General features: G+C 46.9%; 1 protein-coding gene across 1 annotated transcript; it reads right to left on the bottom strand.

Annotated features, from left to right (window-relative positions):
• Positions 1–405: 405 nt before the first annotated feature.
• C1QTNF2 (C1q and TNF related 2) lies at positions 406–23478 on the bottom strand. Its single transcript, XM_010369926.2, has 3 exons — positions 23351–23478; positions 7450–7702; positions 406–2428 (listed from the first exon to the last, which is right to left on the bottom strand). Exons 1-3 carry the CDS (start codon positions 23474–23476, stop codon positions 1815–1817), a joined length of 993 nt encoding a protein of 330 aa, XP_010368228.1. The 5' UTR covers positions 23477–23478; the 3' UTR covers positions 406–1814.
• Between the last annotated feature and the right edge of the window lie 1623 nt (positions 23479–25101).

The raw sequence follows: 25101 nt of genomic DNA, 5'->3' as shown, positions 1-25101 counted from the left end.
GGGGGAAGGAAGAGGAAGAAGCAAAAGGCTCTCCTAAAAGTTGTATTTGTAAGAAAAAGAAAAGGAAAAAAGAACTGTTCACTGGCCAAAGCTGACCCCTTCCCACAGGGGTGCTGCAGGGGACCCCAACCCACACGTCAATCTGATTGGGTCAGAAAGCCTTTCCTGAATTTTTCAGACCCACCCCAATCCCAAACCATTTATGGCCCAGAGAAAATGGAGTTATTTTAAATAAACCCCATTTTACTTATGGAGATGGCCACTCCTTCCAGAACCATCCCATGCAGCTATCGCTGTCCTTGAGTATCTCTCTAGGCGGGCAGCCAGAGAAAGCTGCTAGGGAGCTGTGGTTTCAACTGAAAATTCTCTCCAGCAAATTGTTTCACGGGGCTCTCAGGACCTGCATTTTTTTTGAGACAGTCTTATTCTGTTGCCCAGGCTGCAGTGCAGTGGCATGATCTCAGCTAACTGCAACCTCCACCTCCCAGGTTCAAGCAATTCTTCCACCTCAGCCTCCCCAGTATCTGGGATTACAGGTGCCTACCACCACACCTGTCTAATTTTTGTATTTTTTGAGATAACATTTCGCCATGTTGGCCAAGCTGGTCTTGAACTCTTGACCTCAAGTGATCCATCTGCCTCAGCCTCCCAAAGTCCTGGGATTACAGGCGTGAGCCACCACATCCAGCCAGCACCTGGCACTTTTACTGTGGCTTCTTAAGCCCTCAGATCCCTGCATACTGGAAACACCTGGGCTTGGGGTGAGATTCATTTGCATGGGATCCATTCCTGCCATCTTAGAGCAGTGGTTCTCAGGCGTACGTGCATATCCTGGTGTATCTCATTCATTGAGAAGCGGACCTGCAAAAGATTAACTAATAATAAACTGCTCAAGTCTGTGGCCGACTTGACTCATGCATTGAGCAGATTCAAGATGATCTGCTTATCAGTGTCATGCTCACTTTGCATTCTGATAAGCCTTTGTGAGTGGAACGAGCTCTGCCATGGCCTGGGAGGTTCTGTATTATCTTCCAGCCTCACGCCTCATGCCTTGCTTCTCAGTTCTGACGTTGGCCCCTCCCTCTTTTCTGTCAAAGTCTTTGCACTTGCAGAGTCTTTTGCTGGGAGACCTCTTTTCCGAGGCCTTTGCATTGCTCTATTTCCTTCTTTGGAACTCAGCTCAAAAATGGAACTTTTCCAGGTACTGACTTAGAGGGGTCTTAAGAGAGCCTTTGGGGAAGGGAGGTGAGAGACTGGAAATAGCTTGTTCTTCGATCTACATGGAGGTTTCAGGGTGTACACATAAGTAAAAATTATTCACTGAGCTGTCAACTTAAAATTTGGAGAGTCACTGTATGTAAGTAAACCTAAAAAGGCAAAACAAACAAACAAACGGAAACAAATTTCCACGTCTTCCCTGTCTCCTGTTATTCCTATTACTGTCAACCATGGCATGTTCATTTCTATCCTGGCATAATATTACATTATTTGCTTGGTTATTTGTAAATTGTATCTCCTGCTAGAATGTAAGCCGTATGAGGACAGATGCTCTGCCTTGTCCACTGTTGCGCCTTTCAGAGAATAGCATAGTGCCTGTTACACAGTAGATACTTTAAAAAGAAGTGAATAAATAGATGGTTGGATGAATAAAAAGGTTTGGATTTAATGATGGGGAAAAAAAGAGGCAGAGGAGGTCAGCCTGAGGCTAGAACTGCTCACTGGACCCCCCACCCCCAGCCTACAGTTGAGGGGTCTTGCTCTGTAAGCCCAAGTCCAGAAGCTTGCTCCCCGCCTGGAGGACCACACTGGCATGTCTATACCTCGTTGGGGTCATCCTGGTCGGCATAGATTAGGAAGCCCGTAAAGAGGCTGTCTGTCCAGTAAGGGTCGTAGAAGAGCCCATTCTGCTCTGAGTAGAAGATCTGCAGCCAGACTTCGTCACCCTGCTTGAGAGCCAGGATGGTGGAGCCCGAGGCCACGTCGTGGTTGCCGGTGTTGGCATCAAAGGTCCGGATGCGGTACTGGCCGTTGTGCACCAGGCCGATGGCCAGGTGCTTGTTGGCCAGTGTGATGTCATAGGTGAAGTAGTAGATCCCAGGCACGCCGCAGACGAACTTGCCGCTGGAAGCATTGTAGTGACCACCCTCGTTCATCAGAATCTTGTCAAACTTGATGGGCAGCCGCTCCCGTGGGTAGCTCTTGGTCACTGCCACCGAGAAAGCTGACTTGGTATGGCCACTGCCGCAGCTGCAGGGGCCTGGGAGGCCCGGCTCCCCCTTCTTGCCCTTAGGCCCCTTCTTGCCTGGCGTGCCATGCTTCCCGGGGGTGCCGTTGACCCCCTTGGGGCCACGGGGGCCAGCCCGCCCAATGGCCCCGGCTTTGCCCTTTGGTCCTGGCTTTCCCCGGTTACCTGTCCGGCCAGGTGGACCTGGAAGACAGAGCAGCTGATGTTACGGAGGGTCCTCACAGACCTAGGCAGAGGGGTGCTCCTTGGTGTTCCAACCTTGGAGAAGGAGTGCTTGGGTAATGGAAAGAACAAGAAGGCTTTGGAGACACACAGAAGTGGGCGTAAATCCTCATGCTAGCTATCTGGAAAATGGAAATGATGATACTTACCTTCAAAAATCACTGCGGATCAGGGCAAAAAGTTCACACCTTTTCCTTTTCCTGCCTTCTAAGGAAGGGTCTGGTCTGTCTGCCAGATCAATCCTTCCACGGGCTGTGCTGGTAATGGGTTGAGAAGAGAACTAGAAAAAGCCTCTTGATTTCAACACATTGATCTTAGTAAAATCCCTGCCTAGTGCATACAAGCCCTGCCCATGTGTACAAGGATTTTATTGGGGCATTGCTTACAATAGCAAAAAATAGGAACGACTAAATGCCCATCCAAAGGAAAATGATAAAAAAAATTATGGTCCATTCATACTGTGGATTTCTATGCAGGGGTTAAAAAAAAAAGAAAAGTAGAGTTACGTGTACTCTATGAAACCTTTTCTAACATATACTAAGAGGAAAGAGCAGGTGGCCAGACCTTTTATGTTAAAAGGAAGCCAGGCTGGGCATGGTGGCTCATGTCTGTAATCCCAGCACTTTGGGAAGCTGGGACTGGAGGATCGCTTGAGGCCAGGAGTTTGAGACCAGCCTGGGCAATGTAGCCAGACACTATCTCTACAAAAAATATAAAAATTAGTCAGGCATGGTGGCGTGCGCCTGTAGCCCTATCTACCTGGGAGGCTGAGGTGAGAGGATCCCTTGAGCCCACGAGTTCCAGGTTACAGTGAGCTCTGATTGTGTCACTGCATTCCAACCTGGGCAACAGAGTGAGACCTTGTCTCTAAAAAATAAAAATTAGGAAAACAAAAGGAATCCACAATGCTAAATATTTCTACACCCATTTAAATGCATAGAAGAGTGCCTGGCCTATAGCAAACATTCCCTAAATACTAGCTGGCATTCCCTGCAGAACAATTCCCCCAATTGTGTTAGCCTTTAGAACGCTTTTTGATGTTTCATACTCATATTTCATAAAATGCACATTTCTCTCAATACAACATTTTTGGCTATTGATTGTATAAAATCAATTTAGTTTATGTCCCTTCAACTCAACATTTTAAACAAAACCTATGTAGATAATGACTTGAGTTCACTGACACAAGGTTATGTCACCCATATGAACTGGGTGGTCAAGGAAGTAATGTTTCAGGCATTTTCCATCCTAACAAGTTGCTTTGTTTCTTTTTTTTTTGAGACGGAGTCTCGCTCTGTTGCCCAGGCTGGAGTGCAGTGGCCGGATCTCAGCTCACTGCAAGCTCCGCTTCCCGGGCTCACGCCATTCTCCTGCCTCAGCCTCCCGAGTAGCTGGGACTACAGGCGCCCGCCACCTCGCCCGGCTAGTTTTTTGTAGTTTTTAGTAGAGACAGGGTTTCACCGTGTTAGCCAGGATGGTCTCGATCTCCTGACCTTGTGATCCGCCCGTCTCGGCCTCCCAAAGTGCTGGGATTATAGGCTTGAGCCACCGCGCCCGGCCGCTTTGTTTCTTATACGTATGTATGTAGGCATTTCGCTGTGTTTTAGAGTTCTGAGTTAATCTGTAATGCATCTGAATTTTTCCTATTTTACGTAATTCGGAAATAGGTTTCCAAATAGCATTTTGTTACTGAACACTTGATTTTCAGCAACAGAGTGCTTATGTTAAATGCCTGACAATGCCCAGTATTATTAAACACATATGTAAATACACCGAAAAAGGCCAGGAAACATACACACACCTAACCAATTAATAGTGGTTACCTCTGGAGGGTGAGGGGAGGATGAGAAGGGGTAGTAAGTAAGGAAGACTTTTGCTTTATGTGTATTGTTTGAATATATTACAGTGAGACTGTATTTGTATATTACTCATATAATTAAAAATAAACAAAAAGAATGGGAAAAAATAAAACTAAGAAAAGTCACAAAACTCTTGAAAAAATGAAAATAAACAAAAGGTGGGAAAAGGGGCCAAGAGAAGAGGAGTAGAGACAGAATCTTTTTTTTTTTTTTTTTTAGAGATAGAGTCTCACATTGTTACCCAGGCTGGAGTGCAGTGGTGCAATCATAGCTCACTGTAACCTCAAACTCTTGGGCTCGAGTAATCCTCCTGCCTCAGCCTCCTGAGTAGCTGGGATTTCAGGCACACACCACCACGCTTGGTTAATTTTAAAATTTTTTGTAGAGATGGTGTCTCCCTATGTTGCCCAGGCTGGTCTCAAACTCCTGGCCTCCCAGTACTCCTGCCTCGGACTCCCAAAGTGCTGAAATTACAGGCATGAGCCACCATGCAGCCCCCAAATCATTTTGACTTGGGGTTTTTGGCGGGAGACAAATAGGTAAGAAAGCTTACCGGGAAGCCCTGCCATGAACTATATAATGTGCTTTCCTCTTCATTACCTTTTTTGAGAGACTTCAGGAAAAGCTGACTTTACTCTTGAAAGACTTTTCTGGAGGTGAATTTGTGTGTGTGGTGATGGGGGGCGGTTGGATGTTATCCTGAATTGGCCCCAGGGTGACAAGCTTTGTCTGGGTTATGTGTGCTGGGTTCCCAACACCACCTTCCTTGGTGTGGTGGCTTCCTTCTCTGCAGAGACTCAACACATAGCAGAAGAGATGGCCAAAGGCAGCCCCAGTACATGGTAGAACTTCCTGGTAAGCTTTATCTATTTGGGGAAAAAGTCAACAGCAGAGACTCTGTCTCTCAGGATCCATAGGCAAATCTCAGGGAAAACACTAGCTGGCCTGCTTGGAGCACATGTCCAGACCTGAGTCTGCCGTTGTGGTCAGGAAATTGGATATCATGACACCTGTGCCCAGCACGCTGGAAGACCGCCCCCCACACACACCGCCAGTCAAAGCTATGATGGTCACTTTTATACTAATCTCCTGGGGAGGAGGTACTTTTGAAGGAATTAGTTTGGTGTGGTAGGAAAAGATCTGGATTTGCAGTCAACTATCTGTGTGTTATGTGAGCTCAATAAGTCAATTACAGGGTGCCTAACATTTATTGTATGTCTACGCTGAGACAGGTGCTTCATACACTGATTTATTTCATCTTTACCACAACCCTGTGAGACAGGTGCTATTATTATCCATATTTTAGAGATGAGGAAACCATGGTTTGGAGAGAGGTTAAATAGTTTGCCAAAATCAGTGTCCAGGTTTGTTTCCAAAGTTCATGTTCTTGCAGGGATGATATTTTGCTCTCAGCTGAATCACTCTGACTCTCAGTATCCTCATCTGCAACATGGCGAAAATAAGAATCCCTCCGGCACAGGATATGGGTGGTCAGATGGGCAACATGCTCAAAAGTGCTTTGTCAATATGAAAATGCCATACAAATAAAAATTATTATATTTCTCTACTGCTTAAAATGTAGGCTTAGGGATGCTGCTGACACTGAAAAGTGCTTGGTTGCTGGGGTGAAAGTTTGGAGATATAAGGAATGTCACAACGGAAAGGTCTGTAGAGTATATCCATTCTGCTTGCCGTCTGCCTGGCATCCCTTCCTTTGGGGAGCTGCCGTTCACCATTTCATTTCATATGGTCCTAGCAGGGCTGTCAGTCACAATGACTCACATACACACACACACATACACACACACACACACACACACACACACACACACACACACACACACACACATACACGCAGGGGTGGCCCCATGAGCCTGCCCTGCAAACGGCGGCACCTCACCTCCTTGGTCAAGGGAATTGGTCCAGGATACACATGTGGCCAAGGAGAATTGGCTGTTCTGAGATTTGCTCTGTGGACGAAGCCAGGAAGATGTGGGCCTGAGCCCAGCAGTTGCTATTTCAGAACTTCCAGCCTTTGTGAGGATGCAACAAACACAGAGAGAAGCAGAGCCCTGACAATGATATTTGAGCTCCTGGACTCAGCTACTCCTGGAGCTCGGCTCTTGGATGTCTCAGTTTTGTTTTTTTTTTTTTTTTTTGTTTTGTGTTTTGTTTTTTTGTTTTTGTTTTTGTGTTTTTGGAGACAAGATCCCGCTCTGTTGCCCAGGCTGAAGTGCAGTGGCGCAATCTCAACTCACTCTAACCTCGGCCTCCCGGGTTCAAGCAATTCTCCTACCTCAGCCTCCAGAGTAGCTGGGATTACAGGCATGCGCCACCAGGCCTGGCTAATTTTTTGTATTTTTAGTAGAGATGGGGTTTTGCCATGTTGGCCAGGCTGGTCTTGAACTCCTGGCCTCAAGTGATCTGCCCACCTCAGCCTCCCAAAGTGCTGAGATTACAGGTGTGAGCCACCGCGCCTGGCCTGATGTCTGTTTTATGAGCTAATACATTCCATTTGGGACTATAAATTGGGTTTCTGTCACTTGCAATCGTCAAGAGTTCTGAGTAATATTTTGGGAGACTTTTCCAAAGTCACTTAGCAACCCAAAGGTGCACCAGGGGCAGGAACACAAAATTCAATACCCATGTTCCTTTCAGAATAAACTGCTCTGAGGCTGGGCACAGTGGCCCATGCCTGTAATCTCAGCACTTTGGAAGGGCGAGGTAGATGGATCACTTGAGATCAGGAGTTTGAGACCAGCCTGGCCAACATGGTGAAACCCTATCTCTACTAAAAAAACTCAAAAATTAGCCAGGTATGGTGGCGTCTGTAGCCCCAGCTACTCAGGAGGCTGAGGCAGGAGAATTGCTTGATCCCAGGAGGCAGAGGTTGCAGTGAGCTGAGATCACACCACTGCACTCCAGCCTGGGCAACAGAGCAAGCCTCTGTCTCAAGGTGGGGGGGGGGGGGATATATATATATATTGCTCTGTTTATAAGTAAACAGTAATCTGATTTATAATGAAGAGGATTAATACTAGTTTTATCAACTTGATGACGTCCCTCGCATGCCGGATGCTGTCAGCCAGGTGGGAACGAGAGGGGCAGGTGTAGGCCTCTTACCTTCTTCTCCGCTGTCCCCCCTGTCACCGTCCTGTCCATCTTGGCCATCTTTGCCAGGAAAGCCCATTCGTCCCATCATTCCTGAGGGCCCTGGGGCTCCTGGGGGGCCAGGTGGGCCCTGTGGGCCAGGCAGGCTGCAGACTAGTTGAGGGGAGCCTTTCCGGAAGTCCCTGCGAGCAAAGGCGCCAAGCAATGGGTCTGCAGCGCAGGGGAGGGCACAGGCCAAGAGCACCCAGGGGATCATGGTGGTCACCTGTGGGAGGCAAGAGAGCTGTGACAGGTGAGTGTGGCCACCAAGCTGGCCTGGGTCTGGTCAGAGGGGATGCACAGGAGGAGGCAGCTGGGATACACTCAACTGGATTTCTGTCTCTTGCTCTTTCCTGCATCACATACAAGTAGATGTGATGTGGACAGAGTTGTCATAGCTTGAGGAAGTATTTGGGTGAGTGGAGTCATTACCCAGAATACACTTTGAAGGGGTCTCGGGGGTGAGGCACTCATGATCAGACCATCATCCCCCAGAGTGGCTGAAATGGATGCAGACCTTATGACCCAGAGACTGGTGACTGGGAGGAGCTGTGAAGGGAGAGAAATGATCCATGGTTTCATCCAAATCTATGGCATGAATAGAAAGTTACAGTTCTACAAGGGTAGAAATGTTTGAATTGTAGGTGACTTTGCAAGTAGTCTGCTTCTCACGGGAGACTCAGGGTTGCGCATGAGGAGGGCTGAGGATTCAGTTACTGAGTGGAGGTCAACCATCACCTGAGCGACCTTGGCAGGCCAGTAGCAGCTCCTCCCCCAGGTGCTTCCTGAGCGCCAGGCATGTGCTAAGAGCTTTCCATTCATTACTTGATCTTCACAATACTCTTAGAGAATAGATATAGGAGAGGAAGCGGAGGCTCAGAGAAGTTGAGCAATGTGTCTACATCACACTTTTCCAACCCGGGGCCTGTGGGCCGCATGCACCCCAGGATGGCTTTGAATGCAGCCCAACACAAGTTTTGTAAACTTTCTTAAAACATCATGAGATATTTTTTGCGATTTTTTTTTTAAGTTCACCACCTATTGTTAATGTTAGTGTATTTTATGTATGGGCAAAGACAATTCTTCTTCCGATGTGGCACAGGGAAGCCAAAAGACTGGACGCTCCTGGTCTACATCACGCGATGAGTAGATGGCAGGGCTAAGGTTTGAACCAGGCCATCCAGATCCAGAGCCTGTGCCCTCCTGTCCCAGGCTAGACCATGTCCTTAAGGCTGATGGCAGCAATAGCACGATCCCACTGGAGACCAGTGTGCTATACACCCAGAGGTATCAGAGGTATCTACTCCCTGCCCTCACTATGCATACGTAGAAACTGAGACCCAGAGCAGAAATAAGCAACTTGCCCAAGATCTCTCAACAAATCAGTTCCGTTGCTTTGCAATTAACAGCCTCTCTCTCAGGAATGAAACCAGAAGGGGGAACATCCCAGGCATGGCTTCCTGCCATGGAGATCAACTATGAAATGGTAACTTGCTTTGTGACCTTAGGCAAACCCTTTTCCCTCTCTGGGCCTCAGTTTCCTCACCTGAACAACAGGGGCTGGACTAGAGCAGTGGTTCCTAAACTTCAGTGCGCATCACACTCACCTCGAGGGTTTGTTAACACACAGGTTGTTGGGCCTTATCCCCAAAGTTTCTCATTCATTAGTTCTGGGGTGAAGCTGGATCATTTGCATTTCTAATAAGTTTCCAAGCGTTGCTGTTGATGGAGGTTCAGAGACCTTGTTTTGGGAACCACTAGGTAGATGGTCTCTAGGGTTCCTTCTAGCTGCAATGCTGAGCCTTTCAGACTTTAATCTGTTTTCTTTCCAGATACAAAGCACTGTGGGCTTCATAGTCCTCACTCAGCCTGTGGCTATCCAATCAGAGCATTTGAGTATTAGGGGGATCCTCGGCAGCTGTGGTCCTGGTTGCACGGCAGGGGCATTGCTCAGACATTGACCTTTGGAACTCATTTTTCCTTCCGGGCCTTCAATCTCCTTTCCCTTCAGACTCTGCTTGGCTGCTGGCTCTTGGAGAGCCTGTCCAGGATTTTTGGCTGCCTCTGGCTGTTCCTCTCAGAAACAGGCTGACCATACTTCTCCTCCTGCCCCCTCCAGGATCTTTAACCCTGGAAACAGATGCTGAGGGGAAGGCCTGGGCTTGCAGAGAAAGGAAAATGTTCATTGCCCACATCCCAGCAGTGTGACAATCACAGGGCCCAAAATGGTCACTCCCAAAGAGCCTGCAAAAGGCCCTCATGGAAAAGATAGCTTTAAATGTCTGCCAGGCACAGAGATGCGGAGTAGTCTAGGCCCGCCCCAGTCATGAAACATCTAGAAATCCTCCTCATGTCCTTGTACCTCCCCTCCCTTCAACTTGGAAAGAGGTGAGCTGACAAGGGGAGCAGATGGCCTTGCCCGTTTCACACCTTCGCTGGGGGAGCAGGAAGAAATCTCACCTTCGAATGGAAGGGTTGCCAGGGAGTGGAGACTTCAACCAGGGGGAGGAGGAGCTCCCCTCACTGACTAAATTATAAGTAGGGAGGGGTAGGAAAAAATAAGGATGCAGTTTGATCGTATTTCTGATGTCACACTTGCTCAACCTAGGTTACATAAATAATAGTACAGGTGGTAGGCAGATACGGCAAACATCGTGGAAACATTACATAAATGACAGGTGCTTTTGGAAAACCATGGCCTAGACACTCTCCAGGTCCTGTGAATCACCATTTCTTTCCCTTGTCTACATGATGAGGGTCTTGGAAAACTGGTTAGCCTTATTTGTGAGCTGCAGCACAACTGGGACCCCCAGAATAGAAACTGAATTTTTAAAGCAGGTTCGAAATGATTTGGAAAGTTGCAGTCCACAAACATTTTGCAGTAGGGAGAGAGGGAGGAAGGAAGTGGAAGCAAGTCTTCAAGGCAGATGAGAATCCTGCAAACAGCTAGCCGAAGACAGGCAGAAAAGAAAGCCAGCCGGACAAGAGAGAGGGAGAGAAAGAGAACCATCTGTCACAGTTGACAACTCCCCTCTCTCTTCTGACCTCCATGCCCAGCCACACAGGCTCCACAAGAGGAAGGTGGATTTGCTTTCTTGCCCACAATGGCCTTGCACCAGCTTCTCTGGACAAAGAGGGAATGCCTCTCTGCAAAAGGTGGTTCGGAGCAGGCCCCAGTGCCTGGGTGGAGGGGTGTGTGTCTGAGACACACAGGGAGGAAGGTTTTTCTGAGCTGGAGCCTGAAGGCTCCTGGAGTCCCAGAGGAGTGCTGGGAGCTACAGCCAGGAAATGTTTTGGAAATAAAGGCGGGGAGACTAGATTCTAGTTCCAAACCTAGAGGAAGGGAGGGAGAGGAGAGTCTCCTTGCCTCCACAGCACCTCCAAGAAAAACAAGGCTCCAAATAGCCCTGCTCCCAGCTTGTGCCCTGCCCCACCCTCACCCCATTCTCTACACAATGGTGTGGAGAAAGCCTGGGGGCAGGGTGCTTAGAGGGGCACTAAGGCCTGGAGGAATCTAGGCAGATTAACTCTTCCAGGGCCTTTCTTTATTTTTCTTTTCTTTTTAGGGATAGGGGTCTTGCTCTGTTGCCCAGGCTGGAGTGCATGGTGCTAGAGCTCACTGCAGCCTTGAACTCCTGGGCTCAAGTGATCCTCCTGCCTCAGCCTTCTGTCCCAAGTAGTTGGACCTACAGGAGTGTGCCACCACTGTCAGCTTGCACCTTTTAAATACATTTAGAATCATGAACTTGGGGAGGGCCTCAGGGAACCATCTAATCCAACCTCTTCAGTTACAGATGGGGAAACCAAGGCAGAAGCAAACCCACCTTATTACACACCTACAATGTTCCAGGCACTGTGTGAAGCTCTGTATCTACATTTTTTTTTTTTTTCTCACTTTGTCGCCCAGGCTGGAGTGCAGTGGCATGATCTCAGCTCACTGCAACCTCCACCTCTCGGGCTCAAGTGTTCCTTCCTCCTCAGCCTCCCGAGTAGCTGGGACTATAGGAGCATGCCACCATGCCCAGCTAATTTTTGTATTTTTTGTAGAAATGGGGTCTTGCCATGTCACCTGCTGGTCTTGAACTCCTGGACTCCAGCGATCCACCCGTCTCAGCCTCCGAAAGTGCTGAGATTACAGGCGTGAGTCACTGCATCCAGCCTGCTGCATTGTTTTATATGAAGCTTACCTAAGTCCTATGAAGCTTACTTGAGCCCTTATTGTCCCATTTTTTTTTTCAGAGGAAAAAACAGATGCTCCAAGAAGTGAAGTTATCTACTCAGAGTCACACAATCAGGGATTAATGGAGATGGCGTTCAAACCCATGTCTGTATGCCTCTGAAGACTGTGCTTAATCCATGCCCCTTGCTTCCTGCCCCTGCTATTTTCCCCCCATTTTATAGAAGACACTGAAACTCAGAGAGGCTAATTTACTTATGTTTACACAACTAGTTAGTGGCAGAAGTTATATATGAACTTGGGTTTGGCTGACCCTAGTACCCAAATGCTTTCCATTATGTCAGCATTTCTTATATTTTTCCTCCTAAATATCCCACATTACAGAAAAGGCCTTGAAGCATATACCAAAACCACACACAGCCACAGAGAAATCTCTCTGATGCCCTGTATTTTATTTTACAATTTTTATACACACACTACATGACTTTGAAAATGTACAAGTGATGCTTTTTTTCTCTCTCGGGGTGCTGGAGTAAATCCATGTTTGAACAAGACCTCCTGTCCTTTGAGAGGCCCACACTTGGATTAGACAAGGTGATGAGAGGCATGGAGGGGACAGCCTCCTGGACCCTGGGTCCTCACTATAAGCCCCTTTGGTTTGTTAATGGGGGGTGTTTCCAAGGCCTGAGCCAAAAGATCAGGGTGTCACTCCCCAAGACCCTCCAGTAGGTGCTGGCTTAAACAGCAAACATCAGAACCCCAGCCACGGCTTAAGAGGCCTCAACTGAGCTGGCTCCAGCCTCCGCCCCAACTTCAGCTCCTCCCTGGCTCCCTCAGCTCCTCTGGCCCAGCACCCCCCTCCCACCCCCACTACCTTTTCCAGGCCAAGCTCCATTCAGCCCCAAGGCGCCAGCCACTCCGCCAGTAACCTGACGGCTCCACCCTCTTGCTTTGCTGGCTCTTTATCTGCTGTATTTCAGTTTAAATGTCACTTCCTCCAGGCATTCCCTGACGTGCCCTCTCAGCCAGCGCCCCCTTTCTGCAAGCTCCCTTTACCCAGCTCTTTCCACTCATCCATATTCACTTTACTTGGTTGCCTCCCCCATGTGTCTCCACTAAAATAAAAGCTCCATGAGTACAGGGACCCCAGCTGGTCCCCTGGCCTCAAACTTCCTCACACACAGTGGATGTTCAAGAAATATTTGCTTAATTAGTAAGTGTTGGAGACATGGACTCTGCCCTCAAGAAAATCCACAGCGAAGAGAAAACCAGGCAGTGGCTGAAATCCAGAAAAGAGAGCACTGACACCTGTTGATACAAATCAGTTCTTTTTTCCTCTGCTTTTTCTAACCCAAATCAGATCAAATCCCTCCTTGCTTTTGACCCTTTATAGTACAGGGGCTAGGTCTTGCCCTCTCTGGCCCGTAGGGTGGGGCTAGCCTTGCAGAATGCCTTACATATAGCAGGTGCTCCATAGAGAGCTGTCCAATTAACCAGAAGAGAGGTAAGTATTAGTCCTTTCTCACCTTTAAAAAACAATCTCAATTCCTAAATTGTCCTTTCTGGGGGTGGGAAGGTGTTAGTTGAATATGGATGCCTTCATTAGAGCCTTCCTGCTAAAGGGATAAAAAATATTAGTTGGTTAAACCCCAGAAATAGAATCATGGGTTGCTAAACTCGGACGAGTTCTTTTTATTTTTATTTATTTATTTATTTTTTGAGATGGAGTCTCGCTCTGTTGCCAGGCTGGAGTGCAGTGGCACAATCTCAGCTCACTGCAACCTCCGCCTGCTGGGTTCAAGCAATTCTTCTGCCCCAGCCTCCCGAGTAGCTGGGACTACAGGCACATGCCACCATGCCCGGCTAATTTTTCGTATTTTTAGTAGAGACTGGGTTTCACTATGCTGGCCAGGCTGGTCTCGAACTCCTGACCTCGTGATCTGCCTGCCTCACCTCAAAGTATTAGGATTACAGGCGTGAGCCACCGACCCTGGCTGAACATGGATGAGTTCTTAAATCTGGCTTCTCATCTCCCTGTTAAGTAGCTAATGATTCACCAATACACATGTTCTAGAAAAGCACTAGGAGCTAAAGTGCCACAGCCTGAGTCTACTGTCAGGGAAGTCTTCCTCCTGGCCCACAGGACATGGCCCCCTGGTTTATTCCCAAGGACCCTCTGACCAGACTGTGATGTGAGAAGGGCCAGAAGTGGGGACGTGGGCCTCTCACTGATCCTTCCTGAATGTGTCTGCCAGTAGAGGTTCCAGGAATACTTGTCTTGAGCAAGCCCACTAGGCCTGCGTGCTGAACAATCTCCCCTTGCAGACTGGAAGATGTAAATTATGCTCAAATAAATCTGACCTGTTGGTGATCAGGTTTTGACACACTGACAGGTAGGAGTGGCATTTAACTCCGTGGTTAAGAGCCACGGAACACCCAGCACTTGGTTCCCTCAACTATGCAATGAAAATGATAGTATACCTACCTCAGGGAGTTTGTGTGAGAAATGAGTGAAGGAATGCATTCAAAGATTTTATCTAGTCCAGTGTTTGACACTGTAAAAGCTCCACGGTTGGAAAAAACTGTGCCTAAAATGCCCGCAATCCTTCACCTCCTCTGGGAAGCCCTCAGGTAGCTGCCAGCCTCATCCTTCAAGTCTCAGGTCTCCTGTCATCTCCTCAGAGGGGCCTGCCCTGATCATGTGATCCAAAGCATTCCACCCACCCTGCATATGCTCTTATTCCATCCTGTTCTTTCAAGGCATCTGGCCCAATTTGTGATTATGCATTTGTTTGTTTCTTGACTTGTTAACTGTCTGGCTCTTTCCCTGGAATGGAAGGTCCAGGAAAGCATGGGCCCTGCATGTTGCTCTCAGTTGGGCTGCCGGAGCCTAGCGCAGCACCTGCATAGAGTAAATACTCAACACACAGCTGTTGAACAACCTTGAATGAACTGGCCACTCTTACAGAGACAGGAATGATCCAGGGTGGTCACAGGAGGAAAATTCCAGGCAGCAGTTTGACATGACTAGAGGCTATATAGGCCGATAAGACCCTGAAAAACAGGGTGTGGACCAAGCTGGCTAAGACCCACTGGACCCAACATAGTGATAGATTTGATCGAGATTTCACCCAGGACCTCTTTATACGCTCGTTCATGTACTCAATCACACACCCACCAGTGCCACGACAGCTCCGAGAACACCCATATTTGGTGTAGAAATGGGTGGCACCACAGTTCCAGGAAATCTCCACCTTTTTCCAGGAATTTTCATGAATATTCCACCTGTTGGTTAAAGAAACCAGTAAAGATAGAAACCCCAAACCCCTCTGCCCAACTCCCTCTTGAGAACGCCCACAGCCCCCTTTCCTGAGTGTGTACTTTTTCCTCTTGCAATAAGTCACCATAATTTCACAATTTCTAACTCATCCTTGAATTCCTTCTTGAGATGGTGTCAAGAGTCTGGACACTGGCTGGGGTTGAGGTCCCACTGGTATTTGAGGACCTCCCCAGCCCACCGGTATTATTACAATTTATAAAGCAAGGGGATCACAAGGGTCTCAATAAAAGTGTGGATGACAAAGCCTCACTTGGCCACTGAGGAAAACTCAGTGCAATGACTGGGCTTGGATTCTGAAGACCAGGGTCCCAGTCCTAGTTTTGTAACTTACTAATCATGTGACTGTGAAAAAGTCATTTCATCTTATCTGGGCCTTCATTTCCTTACCTGTAAAACGGACATATTAACATTTGCCCAGTCTGCCTTACAGGGTTATTCAGAGAATCAAAAAAGATAGTGGATTTGAAAACAAAACATGATACAAAAGTTAGAGCCATATTTAAAATTGTAATTGTCACTAGTTGCAACTGAACTAAGGGATCATAGTCCTGAACTCCCACTGGGAGCCTCTGGAGTGTTTCAGGGGACACCTCATCCTGGGTGGAAGAGGACACCCAAATCTCACCCAGCAGGGCAATTCTCCCTGTGTTTGGTGTTAAAAGGGACAAGGCTTGCTTGCAGATGAAGCTTGCTGAAAATCCGCTTTGATGGGAGAATAGAATATTATAATAAAAAACATTCCACGCCCTCCCCGAATTCCAGGAAGTAAATTGGAAACAGTCCTCTCCAGCTTCTCTGAAAAGCTAAAGAGATCTTTGGAGGGAAAAAGCGGCTGGCTGCTGCTCCTCACACAGTGCTCACAAAATGTCCCCTCTCTCCAGATCTCAGGATCAGTGTCCATTTGGAAACTGTCCAGAATCCAGAGTCTAAATACAGAGGCTTCAAAGTTGTGGGGCCCACTTGCCAGGATGCCTCAGAAAATATTTCATCTGCTATTTTCTCTCTTTCTCTCTCCTCATTTCTGGCTCAGCCTAGAAAATGAGATCCAAGGACACATCATGATCTAACAAGGCCTCGGAAGCCAGGGGTTTGTCTCAGCAAGAATTCTTGAAAGCACACAGGAAATCAGCTCGTGTGTTAAAGCCGAATACTTATACCTTCTAATATATACACTCCCAGCCTTTACAAAACGACAAATGTGGTGCATAACGTGGTGGGCAGTGGAGCCCACCCCCGGGGCCCTGGCCTGCTGCACCTCTGAGCCTCAGCTGCCTCCTCTGCACAATGAGGGCAAGAGTCAGGCTCTGGAGTGGCCAAAGACAAAGCCATCAAGCTTTGGCATTGTCTACAGCTGTTTTCTGCCGCATGGAGACCAAGGACTGCCGTGGGAGAGAAGAATGCAGCAGCTGTGAGAGATGTGAGGGGGAGAGAAGGCGGCTGAGGGTGTTCACATCCCCGTATCGCATCCCCAGGGCCCGTCTCCACGTGCCTGACCACAGCAGTGGGGGAGTGGGTGTGAGCAGCTTGGCCCAATAGGAAAATGATGCAAGTCACACGTGTCAGTTTGTCTTGTAGTCACATTAAAAAAGTAAAAAAGAAGCAGGTGAAATTAATTTCAATGCTATTTAGCCCATTATTTCCCAAATATCATCATTTCAACATGTAATCACCATAAAATTATTAATGAGACATTGTACATTCTTAGTACTAAGTCTTTGAAGCCTAGTGATGTATTTCACACTTGCAGCGGATCTCAAATCAGACTGGAGCATTTCAAGTCTTCAATAGCCGCATGCTGGCTTCTACAACAGCTCCAGCATAGCTGTGTGGGTTCAGATGCCATGAACTAGCTGTAGTACCTTCACACGTTATTTAATCTCTCCCCTTCAGTCTCCTCCTCTCCAACATGAACACGATTATAATAGAACCTACCTTAGACAGTTATGAGAATTTAATGTTTCTAGAATAAGACCTGGCATATGGCAAGAGGTATAAAAGCATTAGCTTCTATTATTGTATTATTTCTTACCCTTCCAAAAATCAAACAAGGTAATGGATGTTGAATGTGATGATACAAATTTTAAGACCTTGTTTAAAATTGTAATTGCCACTAACTGCAGTTGAACTAACAAAAACCAGTCCTGATCTGCCACCCTGAGTCCTGCATGCATTTCAGGTAGAGACCCTGGTAGCTTCTTATAAACTCCCATTTTCACTTAAGTTAGTTTGAGTTATGGCTCTGCCACCAAAAAAAAAGTCCTAGGGAGGCTGAGACTTTGTTCCTGCCCTGCTGTTTCTGCTCTGAGGGAAGGATGGGGTGTTGCCTTGGCTTCACAACTTTGAGCCACCTGGCATGTCTGTGCTCCATAATACAGAGACCAGGGAAGAAGCGGGATGGTGCTTATCTCATCAAGTGACAGGGCCAAATGGGATATCAGGTGTGCATGTGTGCATGATACTGTGGCCTGGCACATGGATAACCAATAAATAGTATGGTTTATTATTATTGCCTTTGAGGCCAGACACTGGGGATTTGGAGGTGAAAAGATGTAGTTGCTGCTCCTGTAGGGCCCACTCTGATCCCTAGAACTTCCTGGGCAGGTTATAATGATCTGCTTACCTGAGCATCCAGCCGGCATACCTGTGTGACCAGGAAAAAAGAGCCTCACTCTCCTTTTCCTTTGTAATAGGCGCCCAACGGCATCTAGATATAACAGCATCCAAGACCAGGCAGGCAGCAGGGGAAGGAAATTTTGGGGTTAGACAATAATCCCTGGGAATGACATAAAAGGGACTACAAGATCTAAGAACCGAGGGAGAGAAACAAATTCTGAACTTTGAAGATGTCAGGGAGAAAAGGCTAAGTTTTCCTTGACTTTTCTGGGTGGGCCCAAGAACTTCCATGGAGTCATTTCTGGTCAGGCCTTGATGGGCGTTCAGAGTAACGCTAAACTTCTGATACAGGGCCGGGCACAATGGCTCACATCCAGAATACTGGTATTTTGGGAGGCTGAGGTGGGGGATCACTTGAAGACAGGAGTTCGAGACCAGTCTGGCCAAAAAGTGAGACCGTCTGGGCAACAAAGTGAGACCCCCCCTCCCCTCACCCCACCAGCTCTACAAAGAAAAAAAAAATCAGATACAGGTCTACCCTTAGAGAAGCATGAGCTGGTCTGGTGATTAAGTCATTTTCCAGCTGTTTGACCTTGGGCAAGTTATTTAATCTCTCTAGGTCTCAGTTTCTTTGTCTGTAAAATGAGAAAAATAATAATGCATGGTCTTATTTGAATTTGAATATTTATTGTTTCACTTTATGTGTGAAATCTGAAATAACCCCAATTTTCCCAAGTGAAAAGTTGTCAAGAATCTTGTAAGGCAGTGTGAATTGTAAATTGTAAACTGTGTTTATGTTATAGCCACATAACAGCACTGTCCTAACAGGTAATCAGAAATACCTACCATTCTTCAGCAGGTGAGCTATTTTTTTTTAACTTTTTAAAAATTTCCACAGTTTATTGGGGAACAGGTGGTGTTTGGTTACATGAGTAAGTTCTTTAGTGGTGATTTGTGAGATTTTGGTACACCCATCACCCGAGCAGTATACACTGTATCCTATTTGTAGTCTTTCATCCCTCACCTCCCTTTCCCCCTTTCCCCTGAAGTCCCCAAAGTCCACTGTGTCATTCTTATGCCTTTGCATCCTCATAGCTTAGCTCCCACTTATGAGTGAGAACATATGATGTTTGGTTTTCCATTCAGCAGGTGAGCTTTTAATGACACCAGTTTTGAATTATTTGAGGTCTTTAGGAATGCCTCCCTCAAGTGATTTGACTGCTCACACCTCCCTTATAGAGTAATTGTGAATATTGAATGAGATAATGCAGCAACAAGCCCACAGTAAGCACTCAGTAACAGTCGTGATTTTTGATACAATAATCATTCCTGAGAACAAAGAGAGAGACGATGTCATGGGAGAAGGTTGTCACACTCATGAGAATAAACAAGCAGACCTGGGTAGACCTGGGTCTGCTGTTTCCCCATCCATAAAGTGGCCATAATAGTGACCCTGTGAGGAGCTGAACATTTGCAAACTTTGGCATCAATGGCGATGAAGGCAGTTATAATGGCTGATGCGATTTTATAGCTTGGCATGAAAGCAAAGAGGTACAGGATTTCTACAGGTATGCCCTACTTTAAACAAGATTGTAAAATTCAAATTTAGTCATTCAATGATTAGCTTTTAACTTTTTGTTAATATTACAATGTGTAGGCTGAGTGCAGCGGCTCATGCCTGTAATCCCAGCACTTTTGGAGGCCAAAGCAGGTGAATTGCCTGAGCCCAGGAGTTCGAGACCAGCCTGGACAACATGGCAAAACCTCGTCTCTACAAAAACTACGAAAATTAGCTGGGCATCGTGGTGCCTGCCTGTAGTCCCAGTTACTTGGGAGGCTAAGGGGAGAAAATCGCTTGAGCCCAGGAGGCAGAGGCTGCAGTGAGCAGAGATAGTGCCACTGCACTTCAACCTGGGCAACAGAGCAAGACATTGTCAAAAAAAAAAAAAAAAAAAAAAAAAAAAAAAAAAAAAAAGAGAGAGAGAGAGAATAAACAACGTGCAAAGACTGGCTGAGAAGAATTAAAAAGCTATGGAACATGCCCCTGCCACTGAGGAAATTAGAGCCTAGACAAACAGGGATCAATTGGCGTTATCAGTGTCCTCACGTGGATCACAGACTACTCTGTACTTTTTGTTTTGGGTTTTTAATTGGAAATTGTTGCCAATGTAAAACTTGGGAGGTTTTATATTAACATCGACGTTTGCAGATTTTCTTGAGCAGCAGAAGGATCTGGGCAGCACTGAGCCTGCATTTACGCAGGTCACCAGGTAGCTGCCCCTTGAGACAAGGTATTACAGGCTGACTTGTGTCTCCCAAGAATTCGCACACTGAAGTCCTAACTCTCAGATTCTCAGAATGGGACTGCATTTAGAGATAGAACCTTAAAAATGGTAACCAAGGTAAAATGAGTCATATGGGTAGGCCCTAATCCAGTATGAGTGGTGTCGTTATATGAAGAGGAGATCAGGACACAGATATACACAGAGTGACAACCATGTGAAGACACAGCAGATCATGGCCACCTGCAAGCCACAGAGAGAGGACTCAGAAGAAACCAACACTCAGACACCTTGATGACCGGCTTCCAGCCTCTAGGGATCGTGAGAAATAAATGTCTATTGTTGCATGTCCCCAGACTGTGGTATTGTCATGGTGCCCCACGCTGACTAGGACAGACAGCCTGTGTTCTAGAGTGTTCACAGTCCTCACCACTCCCAAATATCATGCATCCCATTCCCATACACATTGCGCACAGCTCCTGTCAGTATCTGGGTTTGCAATCCCTAACCTAGAGGAAAAGAGTAATGATTCTCCATGTATGTTGTGTGTTCTTATTTCAAAGTTTTGATGTTCATATCTCCCTTAATTCTCCCCACACTTCTAAGAGGCTGATACTGTCATCTCCACTTGGCAGAAGAGAAAACAGAGCTCAGAAAAGGGAAAAAATTACTTTTCCTAGGTCAAAGTTTGGGTGGAACTCAGTCCTGCTGGCTAGGGGCCCAGAGCTCAAGTTCCTCTACCATGGCCCCTCAGCTAACAGGGGAGTTACTAACAGGGCAGTGATGTGTATGCGCATGTGTATGTGTGTTACAGGAGTAAGCCACTTAATAGAAGTGAACAAATCCACGGGAAGGTTATTTGCTTAAATAAATATTTGGCACAGAATTCCTTTCAAAAGAAAAGCTAGAGGCCGGGCGCGGTGGCTCAAGCCTGTAATCCCAGCACTTTGGGAGGCCGAGACGGGCGGATCACGAGGTCAGGAGATCGAGACCATCCTGGCTAACACGGTGAAACCCCGTCTCTACTAAAAATACAAAAACTAGCCAGGCGAGGTGGCGGGCGCCTGTAGTCCCAGCTACTCGGGAGGCTGAGGCAGGAGAATGGCGTAAACCCGGGAGGCGGAGCTTGCAGTGAGCTGAGATCAGGCCACTGCACTCCAGCCCGGGCGACAGAGAGAGACTCCGCCTCAAAAAAAAAAAAAAAAAAAAAAAAAAGAAAAGCTAGAATGGGCCGGGCGCGGTGGCTCATGCCTGTAATCCCAGCTTTTTGGGAGGCCGAGGTGGGCGGATCACGAGGTCAGGAGTTCGAGACCAGTCTGGCCAATACGATGAAACCCCGTCTCTACTAAAAATACAAAAATTAGCTGGTTGTGGTGGCGTGCACCTGTAGTCCCAGCTACTCAGGAGGCTGAGGCAGAAGAATTGCTTGAACCCAGGAGGCAGAGATGGCAGTGAGCCGAGATCGTGCCACTGCACTCCAGCCTGGGCGACAGAGCAAGACTCCATCTCAAAAAAAAAAAAAAAAAGAAAAGCTAAAATAGAATGTAACTAATAGAAGTTTGATTTACGCAAGAGTTCATCTCATAGAGGCAAATTAAGGTTGGCAGGTCTTTGACCTGGAAGGAGTGGGTGAAGCTGTGGGTGTGGAGAGGGACTCTGTTACCCCACAGTGAACATTCAGGAGTAGGACGCATCAGTGATTGAGACAGCAAGAGATCAGTAGGGTCAGGATAAGAGAAGGAATAGAGAGACAGGGGAGAAGAATAGGGAGATTTGCGGAGAAAAAAAGTGACATCTTGGAGAACTTGCTGAATATTCGATGGAGACAGAGTGGCTTCAAAGATGACTCCAGCCTTGTGAAAAATAATCTCAGTTCATCCATACAATGACACACTATGACACCATTAGAAGAACAAAGTAGGCCTGTATATGTAGATATGTAAACATGGCGAAGACACACTGTTAAGTGAAAAAAGCAAGTTGTATCATGGAATGTAAAGTATGCTTCTCTTTGAGTTAAAAAAAAAAAAGCACAAATATAGAGTATATATATGTACAGAAGGGTTGGGGAAATACTTTCTGAAAAGATACAAAATCTTGTTAAAGGGGTTACCTTTCAGAATTGGGAGGGAGTGTGTAGGCTTTTACTTTTCTCTTTCTAACTTTTGAACTGTTCCAATTTCCTGTGATGAGCATTGTTACTTTTATAACATTTAAAACAAAAGGTAACCCTAAGGTTTAAGGATTGGAAGACAGGTAAGTGTGGTATCCCTGCTAGGAGACGGGGAGAAGTCAGACATTTGGGAGGAAACAAATTCTGCAGTGAATCTGATGTGTTACAATGAAGGGCTGTAGTGATGCTTGAAAATGTGTGGAGAGTCTGAGGATCGGGCAGTTGAAAGCAGGAGTAATTGATATAATTACTCCAGATGACAGAATAAATTAGAGAATGGTGCAGAGGGAAGGCAAAAATAAGGATGTGAGAGGACAGATTTTTAACAATGCTAACTGAGCACCAGCCTTGGGTTGCCTTATGTAGGACATTGTCTTTCTATTACTGCTACTTCAGCATGGTGGAAACACAGGGTCTCTGAGAAAAGGCCAGTCGAAGGAAGGGACCGCTCCAGGCTTCCAAGCAGGGCAGTTTTGTGGTCAAGGAGCAGAGGAGGATCACAATGAGGTAGTGCAAGGGACTCATGGTGTCAGAGGAGAGACCTGGGCTGGGAGAGTATTAGGGCCCACTGCAATTGTTTAGCTGAAAAGTGAGGTCCCAGAATGCGGCAGCAGCAGTGGGGATGGAGAAGTAAGGACAAAGCATATTAAGACAAGTAGTTTAGGCAGGGAAGGAGAATGAAGAGAGTCAAGAAGCATTGGGTACAAATCTCTGCCTGCCGTTCAATACCTTTTGAGCTCAGTTTGCCAGTCTGTATCATATATTTAAATAAATGTGAAGATTAAATGAAATAATGCATTCAGTAAATGTTAACTGTGATTGTTAGCTCGGGTATTGGACTCAGATTTACCAGACTTCAAGTCCCTTTTTCATCAGTTACTAGCTGTGCAACCCTGTCCAAATCATTAATGTCTCTGAGCCCAGTTCCTCTTTTGTAGATGGGGATAATCTGTTGTCATGAAAATGAAAGAGCACAAGTAAAGTGCCGGCAGGACTTGGCACAAAGCAGGCGCTCAATAAATGGCAGAGCTACGGGTATTACTATTGTAACGGGTAAACCACTGGGCACAGAGCCTGGCACACAGTAAGGACTCAAAATATGTTAATTTGTGTTATAAAACAGAAGACAGAAGTCGAGAGGCAGGAATGCGGGAGCTGCCCAACCCGCAATAAAGGCGCGCTGGCAGCTCTCCCGCCTTCCGCATCCTGCCCCGCCCGCAGCAGTGCGAGTCCTCCTCCTCCCCGCGCGCACTTGCCGCCCCCGCCCGACCGCGGTGTGGGCCACTCACCCTCGCGGCTGCCCGCCACGTCCAGGGGCGTCCGGAGCAAAGAAGCTCTCGGCGGGGCTCCGCGTCCCGGCTTTCGTCGGCGGCAGCAGCCGGGCCGAGCGCCGGCCCCAGGCATAGTTTTCCCATCCCGTCATGGGCGGGAGAGCCTTCTTCCCGGTCACGTGGGCTGGCCCGCAGCGCAGCATTCTCTTTTTAGCAGCTGTTTGGAAAAAACTTGCAGTGCTGATGACAACTCGGGTGTGTCGATGCATCTCTGCGTGGGTAGAGCTTGTTAGTGTATTTGGAGGTTTTGTGCACCGGAGTGATCAGAGTGATTGTTTCCCACGCGTTTGCAAAGGTGTGGATGGACTTGAGTGTGATGATAAATCATATGGATGTGTTTAGTTGTGTGTGTGCATAAGTGCGTTTATCCAAATTTTTCATCAGGGCTGTTCGGTGTATGCACACATGCATGCACATGTCCAAGATGGCAGCTTGGTGTACAACTGAGTGCACATCAGCGGCTGGATGTACACAATAGTGGCTAGACATCTGTATGTGGGGTGCATGTTTAATTGTGTGTATGACTGTGCAGTGGCTCATTCTGTGTTGATTTGTATGCATGCCTTGGTGTGGATTTTGTCCAGATGTGAGTGTGCACATACACACTAGTGTGGGTGAGTGCCCTGTGTCCCAGCTCTCATTTCTCTCCTCCCCAGAAGGTGAGGATTCACTGGCCTCACTCGCTCTCTGACCCAACCTCAAGTCATTGAGAGACTTATGGAGGGTCTCAACTCCCAGGAGAGACAAAGCAATCCTGTGTAGGAATCAAGCAGGCACTGGAGGAAAGGAAATCCTCCAAGGCCTAGCTTTCACTTCTCCCTGTTCCTTCCACTGCTCTCTTCCACTAGCTACCCATATTTCGCTCCATGGCCAGAGCATCTGGTTAACAGCTGGTAAGTGACACAAAATTTATAGTCAGAATTTTAATACAGATATGCATTTGAATTCTAATGTTGGAACCACTGCCTTAATCAAGTCAGATAACCTCATAGATGATGTTTCATTTTCTAAAAAATTGGGAGAATATTACCTGCACTGCCTTTACCCCAAAGTTGGAACACTAACTCATAAAGATGTTTGGTAAGCCATTGAACTATGTAGGAAATTATTACTAATACTACATAAACACCATTTGAAAATGAAAGTTTGTAGGCTCAACAAACATTCATTCAACAAATATTTGATAAGCATCCATTATGTGTCAGTCCCCAAGCAAGGTGCTGGGGATATAGAGGGAAACAAATAGGCTTGATGCCTACCCTCATGAAACTTAAGAGTCCTCCAGCTGGGGATGACACAAGTGGTTACAAGTGAAATGAGTGTTACAGAAAACAAAAACTTAAAGTATACACTGGGCAGTAAGGGGAAGGCCTGGGAAAGTGATGTTTCAGGTGAACCCTGAAAGATCAGTGAGACTTGTCTGAATGTAGGGGAAGTGTGACCTTAGAAAATGAAGGAATGATAACATGTGGAGTGGAGTTTAGGGTGTTGATACACAGATGCCTGGAAAGGAAACTTCTATCCACTGCCCCTTGGGTCAGATGTGTCAGCAATCAGAAAGTTGAGGAAACTGCTTAAAATGCCTGGAAGTCATTCAGAATCTAAAGGGCTCAGGAAAGCCCCTCTCCTAGGGTAGAGTGGTAATATCTGTGTGTTATCCATGTGGCTCCATTATGACAGAGGTTGAAATCACTGGCATGCTCTCATTG

This window comes from Rhinopithecus roxellana, chromosome 3 (genome assembly GCF_007565055.1).
Source record: "Rhinopithecus roxellana isolate Shanxi Qingling chromosome 3, ASM756505v1, whole genome shotgun sequence".
In the NCBI taxonomy this organism is placed as follows: domain Eukaryota; kingdom Metazoa; phylum Chordata; class Mammalia; order Primates; family Cercopithecidae; genus Rhinopithecus; species Rhinopithecus roxellana.
Note: the sequence above shows the minus strand (reverse complement) of the source record. Positions and strands in the feature narration are given on the sequence as shown.

Excerpts from the sequence above, each read along its gene's own strand:
- C1QTNF2 (XM_010369926.2), bottom strand. The coding sequence starts at position 23,476 with ATGGGAAAACTATGCCTGGGGCCGGCGCTCGGCCCGGCTGCTGCCGCC. Across the intron at positions 7,703-23,350 it reads CGTGGCGGGCAGCCGCGAGG|GTGACCACCATGATCCCCTG; the intron begins GTGAGTGGCCCA and ends TGCCTCCCACAG. Across the intron at positions 2,429-7,449 it reads GGGGGACAGCGGAGAAGAAG|GTCCACCTGGCCGGACAGGT; the intron begins GTAAGAGGCCTA and ends TCTGTCTTCCAG.